Source organism: Trichechus manatus, unplaced genomic scaffold (assembly GCF_000243295.1).
Source record: "Trichechus manatus latirostris isolate Lorelei unplaced genomic scaffold, TriManLat1.0 scaffold00116, whole genome shotgun sequence".
Lineage (NCBI taxonomy): Eukaryota > Metazoa > Chordata > Mammalia > Sirenia > Trichechidae > Trichechus > Trichechus manatus.
In genome coordinates, this window is record NW_004444052.1 from 2,203,004 (window position 1) to 2,220,190 (window position 17,187).

General features: G+C 44.7%; 1 protein-coding gene across 1 annotated transcript in view; it reads right to left on the bottom strand.

Moving 5' to 3' along the window:
- Positions 1-17,187, bottom strand: part of ANKH (ANKH inorganic pyrophosphate transport regulator) — a 161,387-nt gene that overhangs the window by 36,715 nt on the left and 107,485 nt on the right. Inside the window, exons 3-6 of the mRNA XM_023738422.1 lie at positions 15,722-15,840; positions 13,095-13,178; positions 4,709-4,879; positions 2,641-2,775 (exon numbers count right to left, since the gene is read on the bottom strand). Of these exons, the coding sequence (XP_023594190.1) occupies positions 2,641-2,775; positions 4,709-4,879; positions 13,095-13,178; positions 15,722-15,840 (509 nt within the window). The remainder of the gene's footprint in view (positions 1-2,640; positions 2,776-4,708; positions 4,880-13,094; positions 13,179-15,721; positions 15,841-17,187) is intronic.

Here is a 17,187-nt window from a genome sequence, read left to right on the forward strand (position 1 = left end):
CTCCAGTGCGGCCGTCAGCTACGTGACAGCGAGATCAGCAGAGAGCATCTCCAGTGCGGCCGTCAGCTACGTGACAGCAAGCGGCTTCAGGTGTGGTCACCACTGACAGTTCCCCCCATGCTGGGTGCTGGTGGGCCAGTCCCAGGACCTGCGGGAGGGGGTAACACTAATATAGAGCTGTGCCCTAAGGTGCAATTGTGGGCTGTCTGCAGACTAGTGCCAATGGAGTGGACCTCAGAAAAGGGAGGATGCGTCTTGCTTTACGAGAATCCAATGAGACAGGCTCGGAGAGCTGGCTCAGAAGGCAAGATTTCAACCCAGGTCCACCACACTCCAATATCTTAGTCTAGCCCAATTCTTTTTTTTTTTTTAAATGTTACTGTGTTTTAGGTGAAAGTTTACAGTGCAGATTAGTTTCTCATTCAAAAATTTATACACAAATAGTTTTGTGACATTGGTTGCAATCCCTGCAGTATGTCAGCATTCTCTCCTTTTCCCTTTCCATCCCGAGTTCTCCGTGTCCATTCGTCCAGTTTTCCTGTCCCTTCCTGCCTTCTTATCTTTGCTTTCGGGCAGGGGTTGCCCGTTTGGTCTTGGAGACTTATCTAACAAGCACATTCCTCACGTGTGTTATTGTTCGTTTTATAGGTCTGTCTAATCTTTGGCTGAACGGTGGACTTTAGGAGTGGCTTCAGTTTTGAGTTAGCAGGGTGTTTGGGAACCACAGTCTTGGGGGTTCCTTCAGTCTCTGTCAGACCAGCAAGTCTGGACTTTTTTTGTAAATTTGAATTTTGTTCTACACTGTTCTGCTCTGTCTGGGATCCTCTATTGTGATTCCTGTCAGAGCGGTCGGTGGTGGTAGCCAGGCGCCATCTAATCTGCTGTCTAGCCCAATTCTTCAGTCTCAAATGAGATGTGGAAGCCTCCCTACTCTCTGGATACCCTTCGTCTGGTGTCCACCTCTGTTCTCCATCCCATCCTCAGGGTAGCTAACGTTACGTGTTTGTCTATGGCCTTGTGACACTCCCAATTCAACTCCTTCCAACTGGTTCAATTAGAATAGCCCACTGGTTTTTAATTTAAGAAAATTAAATCCTTCTTACATGAAGCTATTAATTTTTCTCCCCATGGAAAGGAGTTTCTTTTCTTATGCGAATTAAACAAAAAAAAAACAACAAAAACTTCAAACCTACATTGTGGCAGAGTTCAACTCTGTCTCCTAATGGCCATGCCCAGCAGTGCCAGGAACGTGAGGTAAGCCCGAGCTGGGTGGAGAACTTGCTGGTGTGGTGTGGTGGAGGAGAAAAGGCTGTGGCCCCAGGCAGACCTGGATTCCCTTCATCACTTCCTAGCTGTGTGAGGCAGGACCTCTCGGGTCTCCCATTCCTCAGAAGAATGACGAGAATAGTCATACCCACTGTACAGAGTTGTCGGGGCACGACATGTACGACATGTACATAAATGTTGGCCACATAAGCAGATGATCCATAAGTGTTGGTTCTCCACCAAACACGTGCCTCTGTGCCCTTGAGATTAATTTAGAAACTACTTTAATATATAATTTGCCCCAATTTTTATTTTATTTCTTTCAGGGAAGATGGACTCCTAGCACACAGATGACGGGGGTCATATTCTCCCTTCTGGGCAACTAAAACTCAAGTCCTCAAGTGAAAAAGTGGCTGTGTTGCAGAAGCCACCCAAGATGACGTTCATGACTCAAAAAATAAAATCCAGGAACAAACTGAGGCAAGAGTGAGCGTTCTGCTTTTGATTTATGTGCTTCTCTTTCCAAGCCAGTATGAGCCGCTTCCCAGGACATGGAAACTGGCAGGAGACCCAGGCCAGAGACTTGCTGACGGCGCATTCATGACTCGCAGCTGCTCCTTCGCAAAGCACCGTGTAAACAGAAGGCCCTCCGAGCAGCCACCGGCCTTCCGTCACGATCAGCAGTCCCAGGGACAGACTGAATTCTCCAGAGGGCAGTTGTAGGAGGAAACAAAATGAAGTCATTCTATTTGTTCATGCCCTACTTGGAGGAGGGAAAAAGTGATTCAGATCTCTCTTTGGAGTAGCTGCCAGTTTTGGGATAGATTTCTTTGAGTTCTGAGTGGCTACATAAAGAAGATCCTCATGTGGATGAGGGCAGATTGCTAAAGAGCACATGAAGTCATGACAGGTTGGGTGGTATGGAAAAGGTGTGGAAAGAAAAGGTGTGAGGAGGCTGGGTCAAAATAGAGGCCCCAGCCCTTCACCCACGGATATTTTCATTTCATCTGCTGCCACGTGGCACATTCCACCATCCACTGCACCTGCAGTCAAGTGGTGACAGGCTGAGTCCACGGAAAAAGTGGAGGGGCCGCTGGGTGGGAGTCAGAGAACCTGGATCCTCAAACTAGCCCAGCTTCTAGCTAGTTTGGGGTCCCTAACCTTCCTGTACCTCAGTTTCCTCATGGTAAAAGGATGGACTAGATAAGCATGTAAGACATTAAGACAGTCAATGAGCTCCTCACAGCTTCTTAGTATGAATGTGTCACATAATTTAATATCATGGAATTATTTGAGCTTTCAAGATCAACTGGAGACAAATTTGTAAGGACACCTCCCCTTTCAAAGTGCCCACATCCCCAGAAACTGCCCTACCTCCGTAGCTGCAGAACTGCCGCCAAGGTCACGGGAAACAAAGAGGTTAACAATGGGCCTACTGATTCTCTGTGTAGCCAAGATGAGGGCCAAAGGCCACCAGAAGCTCAGCATCTTTCTGATTGTTGCATCTCCCTGTGTTGAGAAATGGAGATAAAAGTTTACTCAAGAGGCAGAACAGAAAAGAAAAATTTAAGAGCCAACGCCTTTCCTTTTTTGGTCAATCATCAGTCAATTCACTATTAAAAATAAGATAAAGAAAAGCCTCTATAGACAAGCCAAGCTGAATTAAAATAAATCGTACAGCTTTATTAGAAATTAACTCAGACGGCTGGCAAGTGACTGTGAAATCAAAACACAATGTTTAAGCATAACAGAGCCACACTTTGTTTTTTTTTTTTTTTTGTATAAGGCAACTCTAAGTAAGGTAAGATTCAATGCCATGGGCCGAGAAACAGGTCTGAAATTAGTCTTTGTTTAAATGATCAAACTGACTGGTTAGAAGCCAAGTCAGTAGGAGGTAACTCTCAGAAATTTAAAAAAAAAGACTGTAATTTATTTTGGAATCTGTGAGCACCTCTAAATGTGCCTAATTATATGGGCACCGTATGAATCTACTACAGTGGTTCTTACTCTCAAAGCTCTATCAGGAGTCACGTCAATGGTTCAGAAGAATACGCAAAATAAAAGTGGGCTAAAGGAAAATCAATTTATTATGCAACTTTGGTTTTGATTCCTCATGAGGGTAGGAAATACATCATGGAACCCTCTCAGCCACTTTCATTTGTTCTCCTTTGCTGTTGACTAAACGTTGGCAGATAGGCTGTCAAACCAATTTGATGTGGTTGTCCTAGTGATGGAAATAACTAGATGGGATTTTGTTGATGGCCTGGCCTCAGATGGATGTAAGTGGTCAATAAATACAATTACTGCACTGACATGATGAAAGTCACATGTGGTCAAAGGTGGATCCAGAGGGTGGAGGGTGGCTATTTATTTAGGGCTGTAGATCATCATTCCTATCTGCCTTATAGCTAGATGGAAACAAACTCAAACGATGTCTAATACCTATGGGGAGAAAAAATTAACACTAAGATCAGACGCGGTTTGCACTTAGGATGAAAAGAATGCTTTGGCCACTTATGTTAGATTATGCCTTCCTTGTATCTCATTCAACTTTCCAGGCATGGGTCAAGCTCTACCTCCTCCAGGGCAGCTTCCTGGACTGCTGCAGCCTATAACAGTATCTTCCTTCTCTCAGCCCAGTGGCTCTTGTATTCTCATTGCACTTTATGTGCGGTCTTGGATTCATTTCTATTTGTTGCTTCTTTGTTGGTCTTATGTGTCAAATGAGACTCAAAGCTGCTTAAGGGCAGATACCATATATTAAAATGTTCTGTGTCCTTCTACGTACGTAACGCTCTACTTGGTCCATAGAAGGCACCTGAATAGAGATTGAGATTGAACAGTATGTACAAAGTATAAACTAAGCCTGGATCCCTGCTGTGAAATTTGAAATATATAAAATGTGAATTCAAGGGTGTCAACCAAAAAAAAAAAAAAACCAAACCTGTTGCTGTCAAGTTGATTCTGACTCATAGTGACCTTATAGGACAGAGAAGAACTGCCCCATAGTGTTTCCAAGGAGCAGCTGGTGGATTCGAACTGCCGACCTTCTGGTTAACAGCCATAACTCTTAACCACTGCGCCATTAGGGCTACTCAAAGGTGCCAGGATCCTAAAATCTTTGCTGACTACAGAATAACTTACTTTTGACAACAGAGAGTAGGAAGAATCACGAATGTCGTTTCTGTTCCTTGGCCTGATATGACTCACTGTGCCTCAGTCTCCTCATATGAAGATAAGAAGGCTGAGTAATGACTTCTAAGATCTCTTCCATGTCTAGAATTTGTTAGTTCTCCAACTGTTCTTCCTGTGGATGCTACCTAGCACTTGGCTTTTGGGTATGCTTATCATACTGAGTCCTCACTGTACAGAGGGCTGGAGTCAACTTATATTTCTACTCTGAATGCACTGAGAGGTTGCTGTCATGTTGGTGGAGACATACCCCCAGCTCTGGTCCGCTGCGGTCAGGGATGATGTCGTGAATGTTCCTGTAGTAACCCAGGCACAGGGTGGTGCAGCGGACGAGCGCGCCCATGTACAAGGACAGGATTGGAATGAGCAGAGGCTCTCTGCATTCCAGGTGACTGTGCAGCAAAATGGCCACAAAAACAACCTAGAGATGGGGAAACAGGGACAAGTCACAGGGAGAAGACAGAACCAACTGCACGAAGCACAGGCCTACCCTCTGGAACCCAGGTGAGACATATCACTGAGCGAAAACCTCAACTCTGGTGCAAAAAGACCCAAAGGTGGGCTCTGACTCAATGCTGCTCTTGTATAATTCAGGTTCAGACATTTGGGATCTCCCACAAAAGCACCCCAATTGCTTTGTTAAATCCACCACTAAGATTCTTTTAAGGTAACTGCACATCTGGTTAAGGTTATCACTGGAAAAAGTCTAGAAACTTTGGAACTTCTCCCCCTAAATGTAGCAGAGCTTTTCCCTGCTGAGGCTGGCAAGCTGAGGTGCACATGTAATTCACCTCTGAAAGGACATAAGTTACTTTCCACAAAGGAAAAAACAGTGTTGATCAATGAAGGCAGAAAAATGGACAATAATATTTATAAGGTCAATTCACTAAAAATGCAAAAATACAGACATTAATTATTAAAATGTCAACTATTAACTTATGAAAGTGTAAGTTGAAATAACCAGAGTCAGGAGAGACTGAATTAATAATAAAGTGTCAATCTCTATTGGTCAGTAAGTCTTTAGGGCAAATTCAACACTGTATCAACCGCTCAGTCCTGCGGAAACCGGAGAATCAGCGCAGACTTTGTCCGTGGTCCTTCTGGACCGTCGGAAGACCGCTGATGCACGCTGAGCGCAAAAGTAGGGAAGTGGATGTGGGCACTCCTGAGCTAGATCAACCTTAACAACCAAATAATTACAGGAAAATAGGCGTGTAGAATACAACACCGAGTGACCCAGCGCAAAGGAGGATTCTCCCGATCGTTCTATTACCAAGAAATCAGTAGACGAAAAGTAAAAAAAGAAGCAGGCAGATGAATGTGATTTTCTGGTATCAGTACATTAACTGTGACACAGCACAGAGAGCAGGAGAATGCCCCTGAAGGAAATAAAGTATTAGGTGCTAGAGGCAATTTGTTCCCAGCACAGATGGACATGTGGGCCCAGGCTGTCATTCTTAAACCCAGTCAATGAGACGGAGCTGGACACAGACGTCCTCAGGGGACTTGAGCGGCCAGACAGAGGTGCTGCTTTGCTGTGTGGACACAAGGCTGCTGGGAGCACAGCAAGGTGAGCGGTCATAGGCTGGGGTGGCACTCACATGCCAAAGCCCACTCCCCCACCACGGAAACAGCAGAACTCAGTGATGGAGACAAGATGCATGACTCCCCCCATGCTTGCTGCTTCCCAGAGGAACCACTGTAATCTATTTGCTGAAAGACGTCCCGGAGGAAGCCTCCCTAAGGACACAACTGTTTTTGGAATAAAAGATTGAGATTTCTGTGACATGGTCAAGATCCCCATTTACTCATCAAACTAATTAAAGGCCTTTATGGTACTCTTGCTTCATATATGCATACTCTGAGTAAATACGTCTGCAGTAAGCTTAACATTTAACATATACAAAACACACAATGAAAAACTAAGATGATTATGATGAAAGACTGAGAGCTAGATGAAAAATGAACGCACAAAGATCAACCCCTCCTCTGTTGTCCAGAAAAGCCCGCGGAGCCGGAGCCGAGGTGTCAGAGGTGGGCTTGGCAAGACAGCAGCCTGATCAGCAGGACCAAGAAGGGGGATTGAGACCTGAAGGAAATGGAAGACTTGGGCAAAAGAAGTGTGGAGACAAGACAATGGCAGAGTGGGCCAGAGCAGAAAGGAAGGAGGTTGGGACTGGCTCAGCCATGTTACGGGTGAATTGTCTCCCCCTCAAAAGATAGACTGAAATCCTAACCCCTGCATGAGTAAACGTGACCCTTTTGGGGGAAGTAGAGGTTTTCTTTGCAGATCTTATCAGTTAACGAAGTCATACTAGAGTCCCACTGCCAATTCCGACTCATAGTGACCCTGTAGGATAGAATAGAACAGCCCCATAGGGTTTCCAAGGCTGTAATCTTTACAGAAGCAGACTGCCACATCTTTCTCCCAAGGAGTGGCTGTAGGTTTGAACCACTGACCTTTCAATTAGCAGCCTGGTACTTTAACCACTTTGTCACCAGGGCTCCTTATACTGGAGTCGAGGGGTCCTACTCCTAATCCGTTCTGGGTGGTGACTCATAAAAGAGGACAGACATGGAAACAGAGTCACACACAGGGAAGACAGATGCCATGCAATGAATGATGAAGGCATCTAGAGCAGCAAAGGAATGCCAAGGATTGCCAGCAGCCACCAGAAATTAGAAGAGACACGTGGGATAACTCCTCCCTCCAAGCTCCCAGAAGGAATCAACATGGCCGATACCCTGATTCAGGCTCCCAGCCTCCAGAACTGTAAGACAATACATTTCTCTTCTTTAAAACCACCCGCTCTGTGGTACTTTGTTAAGGCAGCTCTTGGAGACCAAGACAGCCAGGGGCACTTCCAAGGTTAAGGTTTTGCTAGCTTCTCCCTGCATTTTAATCGTTCAGTGCCACGCAGTCCAGCATATCAAGTATCATAGCTCTTACACCTTCACTGTGGATTGTATCGCTTATCAATTTAAAATAACACTTGGGTCTTTTGAATTTTGACCCGGAGTTAAGATTTTTGAATCTGATACAGCTGTCAAGAACATGTCGGATTCTTTTCTGAAGGGAATCTCCTGTCTCAGGGAGGAGGATTTTCCCTGAGAGCCTGTGATGGGCCAGGCACCATCCCAGGTGATGGGGATTCAACAGTAGATTAAATCTTCACAGACTCTGTGATCCTGGAGCTGGAAGTCTAGTGGAGGAGGTGGGCATGTTAATCAGACAGTGATGCCAGCGGTCCACCAACAAACTGTGCTGTCCTCTGTGAGGACGGAGCGTGGCACCAGGGGAGCCAGGCTGTGGGGTGAGGGGCAGCTTCTTGTGCAGAGCGAGTGGGATGAATGGTGGCCCTCAAAAGATATGCCCACATCCTCATCCCCAGAACCTGTGAATGTGCCCTTATTTGGAAAAAGTGTCTCTGTAGATGTAATGAAGTATCTTGAGAAGAGGTTATCCTGGATTTTGGGTGGGCCCTAAGTCCAGTGACAGGTGTTGTTGAAAGACAATGGCAGGGGGAGATCTGAGACGCAGATACACAGGGAGAAGGCTGTGTGAAGACGAGGCAGAGATTTGAGTGAAGCAATTACAAAGCCAAGGAGAACCAAGGATCACCAGCAGTCACCAGGAGCTGGGAGAGAGGCCTGGAACAGATTTTCCTCAGCTCCTCCAGAGGGCTCAACCTTGCCAACACCTTGATTTTTGGACTTCTGGTCTCCAGAACTGCAAGGGAATAAATTTCTGTTGTAAGCCACCTAGTTTGTGGTGATTTGTGATGGTAGCCACAGGGAACTACTCCCGAGAGAGCTGAGAGGAGACCTACAGCCTGAGCAGGCGTCAGCAGGAGTTGGCGGAAGGTGGGGAAGTTGAGGCAGAGCATTTCCTTCTGGTGATCCAATGGTTGCGTACTCAGCTGCTAACTGAAAGATTGGCAGTTTGAACCCACCCAGCTGCTCTGGGGGAGAAAGACCTGACGATCTGCTCCTGTAAAGATTACAGCTGAGGAAACCCTATGGTGCAGTTCTACTCTGTCACGTGGGGTCATCGTGGGTCAAAAACAGACTCCAGGGTACCTAACAACATCTTCCTCTGGGCAGAGGGAGCAGCACTTACAAAGACCCCCCGTGGGAGGGGCAGAGCCACCCTGAGGCCCTGAAAGAGGACCTGTGACAGGTGTGCAGAGAACAAGGGTTCTGGAGCAGAGTGTGGGGCTGGAGAGGACGCAGGCCCGTGGGTCTTCAGCACCGGTGTCGGCCATGATCTAGATCTCGGCTTTTCATCTCAAGGACACCAAGAAGCTATTTTTAGGAGACCTGGTGGCACAAACGGTTAAGCGCTCAGCTGCTAACAGAAAGGTTGGTAGTTTGAACCCACCCAGCGGCTCCACGGGGAGAAAGACCTGGCAGTCTGCTTCTGTAAAGATTACAGCCAAGAAAACCCTTTGGGACAGTTCTGCTCTGTCACATGGGGTTGCTATGAGTCGGGATTGACTCCTTGGCACACAACAACAACAAGAAGTAGGGGGTGAGGAGGCCAGAAATCCTCTGGGAATTGATCCTGGTGGCCAAAGTGGGACAGCTGGAGGAGAGGCAGGGCAGATGGGCGGGAAAGAGGAGGCTTCGGTAATAGTCCAGGTGGGAGAGGACCAGCCCTCGGAGGCGGGTAAGGGCGGCAGAAATGGGAGGAACTGGGCAGATTAAAGAGAAATCTAGGACTAAAACCTCCAAGGCTTGGTGATAACGAGAGAAGCTCTGAGGGCAGCTCCTTGGTCTGAGCAGCTGGTCATACTGTGGATTCCGAGATGGGGACTCAAGGATGAAATGCTTCATAGAGAAGACTGTTAATTCAGGCCTTTGATGTATGGAAGTGAAAATGTCAGAAACACAGTTTGGAGCTCAGAGGGGAAGGCTATTGTTAGTTGCCATGGAGTCTATTTTCGACTTACAGCGACCCCACGTGACAGAGCAGAACTGCCCCATAGGGTTTTCTAGGCTGTAATCTTTACAGGAGCAGATCGCCAGGTCTTTCTACTGTGGAACCACTGGGTGGGTTTAAATGGCCAACCTTTTGGTTAGCAGCCAAGTGCTTAACTGTTAACGCCACTAGGGCTCTTTAAGCTACAGATACTTACTTGGAGATCATAAATCATGTTATGGATGGTATAAACCTAGGGCATGAATTAGAGTCTTCATGAGCAAAACACAGAGTGAGAAGAGAGGAAGAGCTTCAACATTTACAACATTTACGGAGGAGGCTGAGCCTGCAGAGGAAGAAGAAACACCAGGACTGCAGTGCTGAGGACCAGTGGCAAGGGGTGCCTCACGAAGGGGGCAGCGCTCAGTCAGGGAGAGCTGTGACAGGCCATGTCAGATAACGGAAGCCGCGCTGGACTTAGTGGCATGGAGGTCACTGGTAAGAACCATGTGCGTGTGAACGACGGGGTGGAAGCCAGCCTCGAGGAGGTAGAAGAGTGAGAGGGAAGTGAAAAAACAGCCGCAGTGAGTAGAAACCACTCTTCCAAGAAGTTTGGCTCTGAAGTGATAAAGAGAGAGAGCTGTCACTGCAGAGGTATGTGGGATCCAGAGACGGCTTATCATCTTTGTTGCTGCTGTGTTAAGATGGTGGGTATCTGAGCATGCTGGCATGCCAAGACAAAAGATCCAGGAGAGACAACGGGTCATTGATAATCCATTAATTATCAATGGATTATCAAAGCAGGACAGGGCAGGACCTAAGGCGCAGGGGGAGCATGGCCCTGCTGGGAGGAAGACCACCGCCTCTCTGACAAGGAGGGCAGAATGGGGAGGATGCATGGATTCGAGGGGAGGCTTGGTGGTTGGGTGGCCGGAAGCTGAAGAATTTGTTGGCTTTAATTTTTCCAGAGAAGTGGGAAATGAGGCCATCTGTTGGAAAGTGTGCGGTGGGTAGAGACCCTCTGAAACAGTTATTACAGAGAATCGAGTGACGTGAGAGACTAGATTCCGAATTGATGGTTTGATCAGTTTGTCGTGCTGTGTAACCTTCTGCTGGAGCACTTGCTACCTGGGGCAGAAGGTGCAGAACAAGGGGCTGGTTCAGGACTGGGGTTTTGCCAGAAGGCTGAGAGGAAGCAAAGGAGCTAGAGCAGTGCAGGAGGACTCCTAGGCTCACAATCCAGGGGTCGCAGCTGAATTCAGAAGGCGGGGTCTAATGACAGCGGGTAGGTCAAAGGCTGGAGGTCCTCGTGAGGTCAAACACCCTCCAGGAATCTTTGTTTTGATATGGAGTCCAGACAGTCAAGGAATAGTACAACAACAGCAATAACTTCATTAATCCCTCGGCATGTGACTATTAACAATAATGGTGGCAGAGAAAAGTACTGCCTGTTTGGACCAAACCAAGAGCTTTTTTGTACTGCTGACTCAGGAGTGAAATCAATTAATTTTGTAAAATTAAAAGGAAAAAAAAAAGTTGCCACTGAAATCTGAGGCACTGTAAACTACTTTTCATTTTATCAGTGGCAATTACTTGCTGTCTATCTATACCACAGAGGTCTTTCAAGGTACTTGGCACAGGATCTATTTACTCATTACCGACTTAGGTAATTTACAAATGCTTTCAGGGAATGAGAGGAATGAAGGATTTGACATGATAAACTGTCAGACTAGTTATTACACAGAAAAATGCAGAAGTGGTGATTAAGGAATCAGTAAAATAAGAGCTTTGGGGGAAATGACTTAAGAACAAAAAATGAATTTATATCTCCAACCAAACTGTGGTAGAAATTCAAACTACAAGGTTTAAAATAACTACTCCACCAGGAGCAACCCAAAGCCAGATGGCATCTGAAGTCAGCTCCCATCGCTTCTGCTCACCAGATCTGTTTATTCTGAACTTGCGAGCCAGGCCTCAACATCAGGGCCAGCATCAGGCTTTATACCGCAGAGGAAAATGGCTGTAGGCGTACTGGCAAAGAAGTCTTCAGCAGAATAGTTCTTCTGTCCTTGGATGCTTACTATATTTATCTTAGGCAAAGTCAACTCTTTTTTTTTTTTCTTTGCACCTTTTAAAAAAACACACATCTACAAATGCTCACTGAATTGGTGGTGCCAACTTTTTAATTGTGGTACAAATACATATAACAAAACATTTGCCATTTCCACATTTCGTGTACGATTCAGTAACATTAATTACACTCATCATGTTACGCAACGATCTCCACTACCCGTTGAAGAGGTTCCTTAATTTCAAATGAAGTGATCAGAGACAATTAAACAGTTTAGCAGTTTAGTTTCATCTCTCAGAGGATGAACGACAATAAGACTAGGTAAAAAATCTCCAATAACTCAGAGAAAATTAACAAAGAAACATCCAAGAATGATGCTACCTAGTTTTCAGACATACACACACATAAAGTGTTAACAGGAATTACATTAAATGATGTTTAATAGTCATTTAATGTAACAGATTGATGAAGTAAATACCGTGAGTTTGGAAATGTAATTCCTGGCATTTAGGGAGGTATTAACAGTCCAACAGTAGATTGTTTCAAAAAGGTGGCTAAAAGACGGGATGTACAATAGGGAAAAACAAGGAAGAAATGCATAGGCATGTTCATAGGATGGAACTGAGCATTTGGTGGGAAGCTGATGGAGCCCTGGTGGCGCAGTGGTTAAAGCGATCGACTGCTAACCAAAAGGTCGGCGGTTTGAAACCACCAGCGGCTCTGTGGGAAAAAAATGTGGCCATCTGCTTCCATAGAGATTTACAGCCTACAGAAACTCTATGGGGTTGCTTGGAGTTGCTATGAGTCAGAATTGACTCATAGCAACAGGGAGTTTGTTTTTTTTTTGTTTGTTTTTCAGAGATCATAGTCTAACCTCCTCCTCCGTGAAGAAGCCATTTCCCAAAGCCCTGATTATAGGAACAGGGTAGAACCGGGGTTCAATCAAATTTTCTTCTGAAATTTTTCACGGGTTATCCTTGGTGGAAGAAGAAAGGAGACCTTCTAGTCTAGAAGGTCAGGGCTGGGTGCTAGACCCCCGAGAACTGGACTAAACAGAAAGTGAAACGTACGACTTCTTTCAGAAAGTGTGAAAAGGATAATAGAGACTATTTCCTGGGTCTTTTACATGCGAGGAAATGATGTGTGAAGAGCAGCGCCTAATGGCAACGACAACATTGAGTAATTCCTAAAAAAGAAGACGAAGCAGAGTAATTCTGAACAGCGCTCTCTCTAGAATGGAGCGAAGGACTGCGCACTGTCAGACCGCCCACAGGGGGCGCTATGCCAAGGGCACCGTGATCCTATGACCACCCAGGAATGTACGGGTGTGACTTCATAGTCATTCCACACGCAGTTCTTTAAAAATAATGGTCAGAATCTCAGATACTAGATTTAAATTCATACAACTCTCATTTTAGCAAGATGATACATCCTTTTATTACAGGAAGTTTCATTTACTCGTTTTGTTTAACAAAACATTTACTGAAGGTTGATTTTATTTGAGCAACAGATTTGAGGAGCCCAGGATGAATGCAGGTGTGCAGGGTACAGGAAAGGACGTGAAGAAGGTATCAGTGGGCTCTGTTACAAATGGCGCTTACTTACCAGAAACAGACTCTGGCTGACCTCTGGGGCCATATTTACCTGAGCTATGACATCTGAGATTGAGGCACATCCCACCAGGAAACTGTATTTATGTTTTAAGAGAATGCCAGCATGGGTCCATGCCTGCCAGAAAGAAAAGAAATTGGCATGAGATGCACCTTAAGGTTTATATTGTTTCTGAGCATTATGATTTTTTAAAAATTTTATTTTATTGTACTTTAAGTGAAAGTTTACAATTCAAGTTAGTCTCTCATACAAATTTATACATATGTTGTTATGTGACCCTAATTGCTCTCCCTGTACTGTGACAGCACATTCCTCCTTTCTACCCCTGATTTCCCGTGTCCATTCAACCAGCTCCTAACCCTCTCTGCCTTCTCATCTCACCTCCGGACAGGAGCTGCCCATTTAGTCTCGTGTATCTACTTGAGCTAAGAAGCACACTCTTCACGAGTATCATTTTATGTCCCACAGTCCAGTCTAATCTTTGAAGAATTGGCCTTGGGAATGGTTTTAGTTCTAAGCATTATGATTTACTGGGAGTTCCTGAAGCACACTGTATACTCCCAAAAGCACGGCAGCACAGATCTGGTATGTTGGTAAAACTACCGTAACTTGGTCTGGTGGCTAGGTCTACATTAGATTTTTAAGCAGACTCAGTTACTGCACGGTATTTCTTTAGTACCAATTATACGCAGACTAGTGTATGTGTTAGGTTTGTATGCCTGGGAGGAAAACTGGATGAAGACCAAGACCGGTGGAAACACACCCTCTCTCTCAGGACAGCGTGAATGACGAAGCAGCGGCATTATACTGCTGATAATGAAGGCTCTCATTCGGTTCTGACTTATTACAATCATCAAGCGTTCTCATGCACTGATTAGGGTTATACTATTGTCTTCAAGTTTGGGCAGGATCTCATCTGACACTTTGTGTCTGGGGGTGGGGGGAGCTAAGGGGGAGGGGAGCCGACACTGAGAAGCCAAGAGAAGGGTGGGTTTGGAGAAGGTTTAATGTTCATGATAAAAGCTTTGTAAGGATCATCCTTCTTCCCTTTAAAGGCTGATTTGAACTGACACAGAAATAACACTGAATCTAAGCGAGATGCAATCAGACAGGTATCATTTATTCTCTAGTTCTGTGTCAAGACTTTGTACAGCAGCTGCTTTGTCTACTCCCTTTCTAGGCCCGAGGTGCCAATGTGAAAACAAATGCAAACTAGAGATAATGTTTGCAAACAGAGGCTTGTGGTCTGGTCTTTGATGTCTAAAAGCCATCTGGACGATAAGTTTTGTGGTTTTCAAATATTATCTCCCCAACCAACATGTCAGGGCCACACTGGTGGCGGGGTGAGAGAGGAGCAAAGAAAATGACCTGTTCTTTATAAGTTTTCATTATTCTGGGCTTTATTAGCAGTCTCTTGCTGCTATAGTGGAGTCTTTAGGGGGAATTTTTAGATGAAAGGGGGAAAGGGTACCAGTCACCAACGTTCTGGTATTCCACCGAATTTTAGAAACTCTGAGGGAAATAAATACAGCTGAAAGGAAGAGTGGAGCACAGCGTACTTAAGAGTCTATGATTCACTTTTACTAGGAGTCCCCAGTTCTCTGAATTCACCATATAACTGTAATTCTTCTATAGGTTTACAGACTTGCCACTTGCAACAGATGGGAGGGCAGGCATTAGAACAACATCATGGACTCTGTATAGGACGTTGAGCTTTAACACTTTCAGGATACGAAAAAGGACACTTCCTCCAGTTCTTTAATGGCTTTAAAAACTCTGGGGCACCACCATAAGCCAATCTGGTTTTAAGGACTAAAGCTCCCCGCTTTTTTCTTTTTTCTGAGTATGCATCAACTACTGGAGTAGATATACCTAGTGATAAGTAAGGAAAATCCAGGCACAATTATTCAGATGGCCCACTTCTCCCCACTAAAGTAACACAATGACAGATGAGAACCAGAACCATCACGTCACAACTAAACTAGTTTAGTATTTAAGGCCACCGTGTAAACCAGTAGAGATTCAATCAGGCGCACCAACAATCTAAGCACAAGTAAACTAAGACTTTGAGAGCCTTTCAGAAGACAGGCCATATGTATTTCTGCCTTGTCTCACCCCTCCAAGGATTGGAGGCTGCTGATTCACCTGGAAACAAACGTCCACTTGCCTCACGGGTCTAATGTCTGCAAAACTTGGACGTATATGGTGGTAAAAAACATCTTTAAAATAGAGTCCAAACAAAGGGTTTATTGTCCAGCATTGGTCATTATTGGGAATATTTTTCTTCGCTAAGACTCTCTATAACATAGATAAAAAGAAAACAGTATTAGCTGAGCATTCTTCATGATACGGGCAGGTTAATCTGGGAAAGTGAGCAGCTCTGAGGTAATGGAGTAAAGCTGGTCATTAAAGTAATGAAATCCTATCAGTATGTTCTAGAAAGCTGTAGGTGCTTACACCACCGAAGTCGTAAGTGTGTGAAAAAATCTATCCTGATCCCTTGATCCTGAATATATTAGAAAAGAACTTTGTATTTGAATCAAATTTTTAAAAAATGGGCTCTCCTGCCATCCACCAGAACTTGTGGCAAATACAGACGTATCTCATAAGATAAACTGACAAAACGGCCTGGCGGAAAGGCAACTGTGTTCTCTACTCACCATCGCATCCATAAAGGGGAAGGCAGCAAGGTACAGGAAGGCCCTTCTCGTCTTGCTCCCCACCGACTCATCCACGTGGTGCAGCTTATTGATGATGTAGTAGCCTAAGTCGCTATAAGCTGCACAGGGTCAAAAAATATACATGGCAATATTCAGAAAAAGCTAACCTCATGTGCTTTTTACCGCAAAAGTTTAAAAACAAATTTAAAAGGTAGTATTTGTACTTTGTAGAAAATTAGATAAGTAGAAGAAAATCACCTACAATTTCATCCTTTCACCCAGGAGGGTCCTGTGGACTTTGGGTTCTAATTGACCAGCTCTTTTATGGGTGTTTGTGTGTGGTGTGCCTGTGTATTGGAACATCAAAATGGGATCACACTAGTAGTCACCCCTTATTTGGGGTTTCACTTTCCAAGGTTTCAGTTACTCGTGGGTCAACTGCGGTCTGAAAATGTTAAACGAGTAGCATGACGAAGTCTCATGCCTTCCCACTCCATTCTGCATGGGGACCACGTTCACATAACTTTTATTACAGTATATTGTTATAATTGTTCTATTTTATTATTAGTTACTGCTGTTAATCTCTTACTGTGCCTAATTTGTAAATTAAACTTTATCACAGGTATGTATGTATAGGTCAAAACATAGTATATATAGGGTTCGCTACTATCTGCAGCTTCAGGTAACCATGGGGGTCTTGGAAGGTATTCCTCGTGGATAAGGGGGGACTACTGTATGTGTAAAACCTGTTGCCATCAAGCAGATTCAGACTCATAATGTCCCCACATGTGTCACAGTAGAACTGTTCTTCACAGGGCTTTTAATAGCTGATTTTTTGGAAGTAGACTCCCAAGCCTTTCTTCCAAGGCACCTCTGGGTGGACTCAAACCTCAAACCTTTTGGTTAGCAGATAAGTGCAGTTAACCTTTTGCACCACCCAGGGACTCCCACACAACATGCGCTCCTTTGTAACTCTTTCTCTTGGCAAGTGTCTACATTTTAATGGCAGCCTAGACTTCCCTTTTGTACATTTACTTAGTATCAGTTTACTTAATCTCTTATTGTTGAACATTTAGGTCGTTTTCATCATTTTGATATTATAAAAAAAAGCCTGATGAATAGGTTTGAAGCTAAATGTTTACACATATTTGTTATTTACTAAGAGAAAAATCTTAGCTATTAATAAACCTTTTCAATAAAAATTTTAAAGCTAGCTTTTTACCACCTGTCATTCCTTTTAGTTCTTTATTTGGGGAGGACGGCTGGCAAGTTTGGGTGCAGTCCTACCCAGAGGAGAAAGGACATCCCAGAGGAGCTCTTGAAGTCCCTCTAGTCTCAGGACTTTTTATCAGCGCGTGACTGGAACAAAACAGGCACTCAACCAGTATGGGCTGGATGAATGTGAACGTGTCTAACAGAAAGGAAGAAGAAAAGGGTCTCCCTCCCCAATGTATCATCAAAGAAAT